Source organism: Sapajus apella, unplaced genomic scaffold (genome assembly GCF_009761245.1).
Source record: "Sapajus apella isolate SASKATOON/1434 unplaced genomic scaffold, GSC_monkey_1.0 scaffold4, whole genome shotgun sequence".
Classification (NCBI taxonomy): Eukaryota; Metazoa; Chordata; class Mammalia; order Primates; family Cebidae; genus Sapajus; species Sapajus apella.
In genome coordinates, this window is record NW_022436944.1 from 56,193,888 (window position 1) to 56,204,950 (window position 11,063).

An 11,063-nucleotide genomic window follows, 5' to 3' on the forward strand; every position below is an offset into this window, starting at 1 on the left:
CCCGTACCTTCACCCTCCCGCCCCGCACCTTTTCACCCTCCCGCCCCCCACCTTCTCACCCTCCCGCCCCGCACCTTCACGTAGGTTGGATCCCATTGGAGGCATTCCTTGGCAGCAACAAATGCCTCATTCCACTTCCCAAGGCTGTAAAATGCATTTGATTTGTTGCACAGCAGCACGGCCAAGTCCCTCGGGGGAACCCTGTAAGAACAAATCGCTGTCAGTCACGGTTCTGCAAGCACAGAAAACATTCCTTGAAGTCCCTCATTCTGGTGCTGGCTGATGCCATCAGGAAAGGGGTTTCAGTAGGAAATGACTCATTTATGCCTGTCAGATCAGTCTCCCAAGCCCCCCAAAAGCCTGGAACATTTACAAATTATAAACCTGTGCTTCCTCACTCCCAAACACTCTGCTCCCATCCTTTAAAGACAAATGTTCTCAACAGGTCGGTCCCATCTCTCACTGATCTCCACATGGAATCACACCATCTTCACTGCCAGCCCTCAGAAGAATGGGCTGCAGGTAAGAGGCCTGTGCAGGCCCTGGGAGCGGAGCCTATGGGCAAAGAGTTCCATAGTCCTGGTACCCACAGTGTAGACCAAAGTGGAGGCAGGAAATCTGCTTTGGGTGATTTCTCTTGGGTGAGTATGGCCCTGGCCCCATAGACTCTTGCCTGCAAGGAGGGGCACAGCCGGAAGATGCCCAAAATGGGGCCTTTTAAAGCGTGGCAGGGCAGGGATGGCTCTGGCCTGGGTCTAGAGGTAATACAGCTGCAAGTTAGTGCCGAAACCAGGCCAGAAGAAGAAGGAAAATTCAAAGCAAACCACAATATGTCAAGAGAAGCCTAGCTACCAATTGAATGTAAGATACAAAGAAAAAAAAAAAAACAAGCCTTATGACTTCTTTTTTATTTAATATCTCTCTTTCTTTTTTTTTTTTTTTAGATGGAATCTCGATCTGTTGACCATGCTTAAGTGCAATGGTGTGATCTTGGCTCAGTGTAACCTCCACCTCCTGGGTTTAAGTGATTCTCCTGCCTCAACGTCCTGAGCAGCTGGGAATACACGCATGCACCACCATTCCTGGCTAATTTTTGTATTTTTAGTAGAGACAGGGTTTCACCATGATGGCCAGGCTGGTGTCAAACTTCTGACCTCATGACCCTATGTGGCCAAGCGCGGTGGCTCACGCCTGTAATCCCAGAACTTTGGGAGGCCGAGGCGGGTGGATCACAAGCTCAGGAGTTCAAGACCAGCCTTGCCAACATGGTGAAACCCTGTCTCTACTAAAAATATAAAAATTAGCCGCGCATGCTGGTGTACCCCTGTAGTCCCAGGTACTTGGGAAGCTGAGGCAGGAGAATCGCTTGAACCCAGGAGGCGGAGGTTGCAGTGAGCTGAGATCACACCACTGCACTCCAGCCTGGGCGACAGAGTAAGACACTGTCTCAAAAAAAAAAAAAAACTTAATTGTAAAAATAATACAAATCACTGTAGAATAATACAGAAATCACTGTAGACGATACAGATAAGCACAAAAATATTAATAAAGGAAAAATCACCTCCATTACTGTCCCCACCCTCAGTGTTTTGTGTCTGGCTTCTTTCATGGCCCATCATAACCCCTAGATGAAAGGATGAGGCCCCAGAAACACACAGGAGGCAGTGGGTCAAGTAGCGGGGGATCAGCTATGGAGCTGTGACCACAGGTGTACGGGATGCCATGGTGTCCATCCCAGACACCCTGGCCAGTGCAGTCTTTCCCAGCTGCAATGTCTGTTGGCTATAGCTAGAGGTTCTCAGCACCCTGTTCTCCAGAGATTTATCTTCAGCCTAATGAGAGCTGCCCTCTCCCCAGGAGTCACACCCACACTATGGACTGAACTTCCCCTGCCCCCAACAGCCAAAAAAAAAAACACGCTATGTTGGCCGGGCGAGGTGGCTCACACCTGTAATCCCAGCACTTTGGGAGGTGGAGGCGGGCAGATCACCTGAGGTCAGGAGTTCGAGACCAGCCTGACTAACCTGACTAACCCTGTCTCTACTAAAAATACAAAAATTAGTGGTCATGGTGGAGCAGGGGATGCCTATAATCTCAGCTACTGAGAAGGCTGAGGCAGGAGAATCGCTTGAACCCGGGAGGCAGAGGTTGCAGTGAGCCGAGATCACTCCATTACACTCCAGCCTGGACAACAGAGCAAGACTCCATCTCAACAACAACAAAAAAAATCCCTATGTTGAAGCCTTAACCCTCAATGTGACAGTATTTGAACATGAAGCTGTTGGGAGGTAGTTATGTTTAGATGAGGTCATGAAGGTAAAGCCCTCACGATGGAATAAGAAGAGACACTAGAGAGCTTGCTCTCTCCCTCTTTGCAGGTAACACAGAGAGAAGTCAACCATTTACAAGCCAAGAAGACATCCCTCACAGGGGGCAACTTGATCTTGGACTTCCCAGCCTGTAGAACTTTGAGAAATAAATTTCTGTTGTTTAAGCCAGCCAGTCTGTGCTATTTTGTTATGGCAGCCCAAGCAGACTAATATAGCCCCACTTCCTAGAATGACTGCTGGGGACCAGACAGCCTACAGCCAGTGGCTGACTGACGTGAGAATCAAACAGTCAACCCCCTTGCCTCAAAGTGGAACCAGCTCTGCAGCAGATTCATGCTCCAGAGCTGCCCATGTGACCAGGCAAAATCTTGCTTGGTTTAGACAGCATCCATGCTTAGAGGCTTCCATTGGGCCATCCTGCTTCCCTCGGTCCCCTTCTCCTGCAAGTACGCTGTGAATCACATGCACCTGAGTCTCGGTGTTGGCTACCTGCGGCAGGAAATCCAGCAGCAGGCGATGGGCAAGGGAAACAGTGTCAGGAAGGTCCCATAAAAGGCAGTATGAATGTACAGGCATAAATCCCATTAGGGGTCACAAAGTAAGTGGTAGAGCTGAGCTCTGAACACACATAGTATGGGGTCAAACTACAACCAGAACCACTATACAATACTACCTCTAAGAAAGCTGAATGTTTTCCCTGATCGAGGATCTCTAGGCCTGGCTCTGACACGATTCTGACACGTACCAGGACAAGGCAGAACTGCAGAAATTGCAGGCACAAGCCTCTTATACTCTACTCAAGCTCAACTAGAGTGTAGACATCAAGGAGGTGGGAGTGGGAGGTGGGAGCCGTGTTTCAGTCATTTAATTTGGTGCCATTTCCTAGCACAAGCTTAGGCTGTGTGCACCCCACAGAGACCAACCTCTGCTCGCTCTATTGCAGCTGTTCCAAATGATGATCTGGGAACTTCTGAGACCCTCAAGACCGCTGCAGATGACCCACAAGGTATACTTTCACAATTGTGGTAAGCTGAATAATGGCCCCCAAATACTGTTCTGTTTACAGAAAAACTCACTTCTGTGATTAACAAAAGATGTAGTAGATGTGATCAATTTAAGGCTTTTAGGAATAGGAGATCATCCTGAATTATGAAAAAAATCACAAGGGTCGCTATGAGAGAGAGAGAGACAGAGGGAGACGGGAGCACAGCTGAGAAGAAGGGGAAGTGATAACAGAAGAGAGGTTGGAATGATAAGCTTTGAAGATAAAGGAAGGGCCCACAAGCCAAAGAATATAGGCTGCCACTCAAAGCAGAGAAAGGCAAGGAAGTGGAATATCCCCTCAGAGTCTCCACAAAGAACCAGTCCTGTTAATACCTTGATTTTAGCCCCATTAGACTCATTTAGAACTTCTGACCTTCAGAACTGCAAGACAGTAAATTTGTATTGCTTTAAGCCCTAAATTGGTGGTAATTTGTTAGAGCAGCAACAGGAAGCTAATACAATAAGTAAGACATCAATGCGCCTTTTTCATACTCACTCCCTCACACTCACACAGGGAGTTTTCCAGAAGCTATAAGAAACGTGATATTGAAACAGACTGAATGCAGATGTAAGAAGCCAACTGTCTTCTACAGAGACAAGGCATTAAGGAGATTTGCAAAAATGTACAATTTTCTGTTTTGGAAAATATAGTTTAAAAATACACCACGTAGGCCGGGCATGGTGGCTCTCACCTGTAATCCCATCACATTGGGAGGCCAAGGTGGGCGGATCATGAGGTCAAGAGATCAAGACCATCCTGGCCAACATGGTGAAACTCCATCTCTACTAAAAATACAAAAATTAGCTGAGCGTGGTGGTACATGCCTGTAGTCCCAGCTACTCGGGAGGCTGAGACAGGAGAATCACTTGAACCCAGGAGGCACAGGTTGCAGTGAGCCAAGATCGCACCACTGCACTCCAGCCTGGAGACAGAGAGAGACTATGTCTCAAAAAAAAAAAAAAATGTAATAAATTTATTGATACATTTATTTACTTATTTTTGAGACAGAGTTTCACTCTTGTGGCCTGGGCTGGACTGCAATGACACGATCTCAGCTCACTGTAATTGGTTCAAGTGATTCTCTGCCTCTCAAGTAGCTGGGATTACAAGGGTGTGCCACTACACCCAGCTAATTTTGTATTTTTAGTAGAGACGGGGGTTTTACCATGTTGGCCAGGCTGGTCTTGCACTCCTGATGTCCAGTGATCTGCCCGCCTCAGCCTCCCAAACTGCTGGGATTACAGGTGTGAGCCACTGCACCCGGCAAATTTACTGATATTTTTAAATAAATGCATATTTTAATTTTTTTCTGTTTTAAGTTCTAGTATACTGTATTGACAGCTACAGCCTACATAAACAAAAGAAGCCCTTTGGGGGTCCTCAGAAATGTTTAAGCATGTTGTGATACTACATGTTTGAGAACAGGTCTACGAGAAGCTGAAGGGGCAGGGAAAGAGAAGGTGAACCTTAGTGCGGGGCCGGGGGCAGGTGGTGGGGGCAGGGTGCACTGTGGCCGGGGGTAAATGGCACAGATAGTCAAGAAGATGAAATGAATGACAACCAGGAGGTTCGTTCAGGGACTTCAACCATCCCAAGAAATCTAACCCCAGCCAGCCAGAAGGGGAAGTTTTGTTTCGTTTATCAACAGTCCTCTGTTTCACTTTCTATTTCCCCTCTTAAACAAACAATCTCCCTACAGTTTCTAAGCTGACAATGCAGAGAAGATAAATAGGAAGTGAGGGAGAAAGAAAACAGAAACTATGTGGAATGATAAGAAATGAAAAGAAAACATAAGGAACAGCGTCCCCGTGTACTGAAAAAGAAAAAGTGAGGTGAACTGCGAACACTTACCCCCACTGGTATAACTGCAGGAGAATCTGGATGGCTTCGTCATACTTTCGGATGGCCAAAGAGAAGTTTCCATTCTTAAGAACCTGGTTGCCAGATTCTTTCAACAGCTCAGCGTACACTGTCGGGTCCATCCTGTGAGGAGATGGGGTAGAGGCTTACTGCCAGGCCCACGCAGGGCTGTTTACCTTCCCATCTGCATTGCTGAAATCTGGAGAAGGAGTTTTGTTCGCTCTAGCCCCACCCACCTTCAAAGTGCACATCTTGGCAACACCTCCCACCACCAGGAAACCAGGCAGTGTGTCTGACAAGACCGTTTCGTTCTCAGTTATTGTCTGTCCTCAAGGGTGGCCAGACCAATTCCATGTATTCAGCATTAACAGTCTGGAGGAGGCTGCTTCCATGCATGAGACAACACAAACCTGGTCGGTAGTGGGTGCTATCCCTAAAACTAGCATTATTATTAATCTCATTTACCCATCACCACCGCCCACAGGAAGGCACTGTCCCCACTGTTCAGATAAGAAAACTGAGGCTCAGAGGTTCAAGTCACTTGCCTAAAAATCTGCTATTGGCATTTCCCATTTCTGACCCCAGGACTGATAAATTCCTAGTTTCTGCTCTTGGCCACTGTACCACATTACCTGTTGGTAAAAACAAAACTGAGTTGATAGTCCTTCTACTCTCTCAAAAGATGAGACAGAGAGGGGAGGTGAAGGCCTCAATATGCAAGTGGTTAGGACAGAGAGCCACAACCACTGTCTCTCCTGCCCCTTCCTTTCTTAAAACACTATAAAATAGGCTGGGCATGGTGGCTCATATCTGTAATCCCAGCACTTTGGGAAACCGAGGTGGGCAGATTACAAGGTCAGGAGTTAGAGACCAGCCTGAGCAACATGGGGAAATCCCGTCTCTACTAAAAATACAAAAATTAGCCAGGTGTGGGGGTGGGCACCTGTAATCCCAGCTACTCTGGAAGCTGAGGCAGAAGAATTGCTTGAACCCAGGAGGCGGAGGCTGCAGTGAGCCGAGATCACGCCACTGCACTCCAGCCTGGGCAGCAGAGTGAGACTCCGTCTCAAAAAAAAAAAAAAAAACCTATAAAATAAGCCTTGAAATATTTGTCCCTGAGACAGCCATTGCCTGCCTACTTATCTGTGTGCTCCAGGGGTATTTGGCCTCTTTCAGGTCATACCCTTATTTTGTTCATTTTTGCAGCCCCATGGCCTCGAACATAAGGGGTATTTAAATATCTGTGGTATGACAATTTGAATGCCAGACCCAGAGAAGACACACATCACTTTTTCCCCATGAGGCCTGGGTGGTTGGAGAAAGCTGCCTGGGGGGCCTTAGTAAGTGTGCTGAACAAAGGCAGGAGAGGAGAGCACCCAGGAAGCCCGTAAGAACAGCTGCCAAGAAGACAGGGAAAAGGTAGGGGTCAGGCGACAGGTCCTTTAGGATTCCTTCCTCTCAGGATGGCGGAGGGAAAGGCAAATTGGTAGGGTAGGGTAGGGCAGGCCTTAAAGATGTGGACAGTTTCAAGTGTTCACAGATGACAAGGACCTGTGGGGTCCATAAAATGTATTAGGTGTCTTGATGACCAACACAATTCTTGGATAGATAGTAATTATTAATTTTATCATTTCAAAACCTGGCGGGGGGCTGGAGGGGGAAACAGACTCAAGCATACATAAGTGGTGATTTATTCTAAACACATTTGACTTCTTGGGAATGAGGTTTTTGGACCGTACTGCATTTCTTAGGCAGAGCTTTAACAGAATGAGACACGTGACTCTTAAGTCAGAATACAAAACTCTACCTGTGCTTTTCATTTACTAATCTCTAAATTACATGACTACTATTTACACAGGGATGACTAAGAACATGAAAAAAAATTAAAGAACTGATGTACTAGGGAATAAAGATATGCTTTTCTTTCAAATATTGTTGGCCATTTGTCCAATAAATATTGTTCAAGCTGGCCATGATCAGACAACTAAAACAAGATAATTATTGTAATAACTGACAAACAAACAGTTCATATCCCTCCTTTATAAATAGCTTTTCACTGCAAGAAAAGACTAACATTCTGATCAAAATGTATCAGGGTCCTAAAGAAACAATTCACAAATAAACACCAAGTAATTGCTACTAAATATAAGAAAAGTAGGTAAACAGGATCACCCTCAGTAGTGCATAAGTAAATCAAAAATTGAACAACAAAATATCATTGGAAAGTAAAATAATGACACTAAGTGTTGGGGATATTGCTTACAGGGGAAATAGAATTCGTCATGAATGGGTTTAGCTTCATGAATGTTCACCACAGTGAAAAACTGGAAATAACTCTGAATGTTCCATAATACATAAAGGGTTTAAATCAGTAACAGAAGATTCATATGGTGGAACAGCACACAGTTATTTCTAAAAATCACGTTGTGTCTGAGCATGGTGCCTCACACCCGTAATCCCAGCACTTTGGGAGGCCTAGGCAGGCAGATCACCTGAGGGTCAGGAGTTCGAGTCCAGCCTAGCCAACATGGTGAAACCCTATGTCTACTAAAAATACAAAAATCAGCCAGGCGTGGTGGCGCATGCCTATAATCCCAGCTACTCGGGAGGCTAAGGCAGGAGAATCACTTGAATCCAGGAGGCAGAGGCCGCGGTGAGCCAAGATCATCTCACTACTCTCCATCCCAGGTGACAGAGAGTGACTCTGTCTCCAAAAAATAAAATAAAATCATGTTGTAAAAGGCCGGTCATGGTGGCTCACACCTGTAATCCCAGCACTTTGGGAGGCAAATCACCTGAGGCAGGAGGATCACCTGAGGTCAGGAGTTCAAGACCAGCCTGGCCAATATGGTGAAACCCCGTCTTTACTAAAAATGCAAAAATTAGCTGGGCACCTGTAATCTCAGCATCTCAGGAGACTGAGGCAGGAGAATCACTTGAACCCAGGAGGCAGAGGTTGCCATGAGCCAAGATCACACCACTGCACTCCAGCCTAGGTGACAAGAGCAAAACTTTGTCTGACAAAAAAAAACATTCTGTAAAAGAACATTTAATGATAGAGCAAGTTAGTGAATGAAAAATACAAGCCTATAGGGTTGAAAAGGCATACAATCCCAAATTGTTTTAAATACACAAAAGGTATTGAAAATATGCCAAAATGTTAAAAGCCACACCATTGGTATTTCAGCAGGATTTTAATTTTCCTCCTTGTTTTTCTGAATCTCTAATTACTCTACAATGTACCCCCTTACTAATCAGACCACAAATGTTATCAAAGAGACTCTTTAAGGGTTTAACTGAAGAATTCAAACACAAAATGTTTCCACAGTATTTACAAATACAAAAAAACTCTTCATTTCAAGATTATTTTTCATACTCCTTTAGAAACCAACAGTCAGCTGTTAATGTTATGTGGGCAAACAACAAATGTATTCACCCACCTATGTTTCTGCTTTTTCTTGGTACAATCACATCAAAGGTGAAAGGAAGAATGCCAACCATACAGAAGGCCTTTTTCTTCCTAATAGGATTCATTGAGAGTTACATTCTCAATACACAGAAGAATGTTTTGTATCTCCACCACAGAATACAGATGGCTCAGTTGTTGGGTCTTTAGGAAAAAAAAAAACTGGCCAACTGGTGGTCTGTTTACAAGATGAAATTATTAAATACAAGTGGTGATAATTTACCATAATGACAATATTCTTCATAGATAATATCTACTAAGTACCTACTATGTGCTTTACATCAGTATGTCTTTTCCTTCTTCTAAGAAGGCCCAGCCATGTGCAGTGGCTCACAGCTGTAATCCTAACACTTTGGGAGGCCAAGGAGGGCACATCACCTGAGGCCAGGAGTTTGAGACCAACCTGGCCAGCATGATGAAAACCCCATCTCTACTAAAAATAAAAAAATTAGCCAGGCATGGTAGTGCATGCCTGTAGTCCCAGCTACTCAGGTTGAGGTACGAGAATCGCTTAAGCCCAGGAGATGGAGGTTGTAGTGAGCCGAGATTGCAACACTGCATTCCAGCTTAGGCAACAGAGTAAGACACTATCTCAAAAAAAAAAAAAGGAAGAAGAAGAAGCCACCCCATGAGGTCAGTGTGACTGTGTCTCTATTTTGCACATAGGTTAAGTGAAGCAAAGAGAGATTAAGCTACTTGCCACGGTCACAAAGAAACTGGTGATGCAAGAATTCCAACCTAGGTGACCTCACTTTAAGAGCTAAACTATACTCTCAAGAGCCAAGACAGAGGCTAAAAGATCAGCACCCAGTAAAATCACTAAAGCGTGTGCTATTTTGGCTGGCACTGAGCACTTTGCCCTGCGCTTTCAGTTTTGTTAATCGTGCAAAAGCTGTAAGATACATAAAGACAGCTGCACAGCTGCCTGGCTGGCTTTCAGACTTTCACTATGTCCCCATAAGAATTCAAACTCCAGTTGATGGAAGGCGTCAGAGGCTGCTAAGCTACACATGAGGAAGAAGATGCAAGAAAAAGGAAGAAGATGCAAGAAAAATGCAAATGCGCTGAGAAGATTTTGAAACAAGCAAGTGTGACACAGAGCAGATCCAGGTGGTTGTGGTTTTTATGACTCATTGTGTATACGTATACACATGAAATTCTGTAACTGACTTACAGGATTAGCGCAAAACGCAGAGATTGGCAACAATCAGTATGCGGGAGCTGTTACTGAAATGGACAGAGAGGAAGGCTTTCCCTTCATACATTATCTGGATACTACTTGAATTCTTGAAAACAAATTTGTTTACTTTTTTTATTTTTTAGGGGTTTGTTTGCTTGCTTGCTTTTTTCATTTAGGGTTGCCAAAAGAGCCCAAAAGCAGTCAATGATCCAAGATAAACTCTGGAATGCCGGCGGTGGCGACAGATCAAAGTTGAGGCTGGAAATAATAACTTTTTTTTTTTTTTTTTTTTTGGTGAGATGAAGTCAGGCTGGAGTGTACTGATGCTATCTCGGCTCACTGCAACCTCTGCCTCCTGGGTTCAAGCCATTCTCCTGCCTCAGCTTCCTGAGTAGCTGGGATTACAAGCATGCACCACCATGCCTTTGTATTTTTAGTAAAGACAGGGTTTCCCCATGTTGGCCAGGCTGGTCTCGAACTCCTAACCTCAAGTCATCCACTTGTCTCGGTCTCCCAAAGTGCTGGGATTATAAGTGTGAGCCACCATGCCCGTTCCTTCCCTCCCTCCCTTTCTTCCTTCCCTCTTTCCTCCTTCCTTCCTTCCTTTCTTTTTTCTTTCCTTCCTCTTCCCTCCCTCACCTTTCTTCCTGCCTTCCCTCCCTCCTTCCTTCCTCTCTCTCTCTTTCTTTTTTCTTTCTTTCTCTCTTTCTCTCTGAAAAGCGACTCTTTCCTCTTCCCCACAGGACAGGTGCCACAGTCAGGGATAAAAATCCAAAGTCAGAATACATCCTAGGGACTTCGATGTGTGTTTTTTTTTTTGTTTTTTTTTTTTTCTTGGAGAAACAGGTACGAATGTGGGAAGAGAAGAACAGGATTTTCTTAAGAAACTCATTCAAAATCTATCAGAAGTCCCCTAGCAAAGTATAAGGTGCTGCACCCAAGTCTTCCCTACCCAGTGCATTTAAATAAAACAAGACCCGATCACTTTGCCACCAGCCCGCTCAGCTGTCTCACCATCCTGCCCAAGCTGACCAAAGCCCAGTAAAGCGGCCTGCACTAAACCTGGGGCATTATGAGTGCAACTTATCCCCGTTGCCCATCAACGTTAACTTATTCCTCCTCTATTTATTGCCTCAATTACACCCAACTTACATGCACATCAAAGATGTTTCTACAACCAGT

The 11,063-nt window shown here is 45.0% G+C and overlaps 1 protein-coding gene across 2 annotated transcripts in view; it reads right to left on the reverse strand.

The window, feature by feature from the left end:
* Nucleotides 1–11,063, reverse strand: part of TRANK1 (tetratricopeptide repeat and ankyrin repeat containing 1) — a 123,145-nt gene that overhangs the window by 76,562 nt on the left and 35,520 nt on the right. For both annotated transcript variants that reach the window (XM_032269764.1, XM_032269772.1), the window contains exons 2-3: nt 5,227–5,358; nt 75–201 (exon numbers count right to left, since the gene is read on the reverse strand). In XM_032269764.1, the coding sequence (XP_032125655.1) occupies nt 75–201; nt 5,227–5,358 (259 nt within the window). The remainder of the gene's footprint in view (nt 1–74; nt 202–5,226; nt 5,359–11,063) is intronic.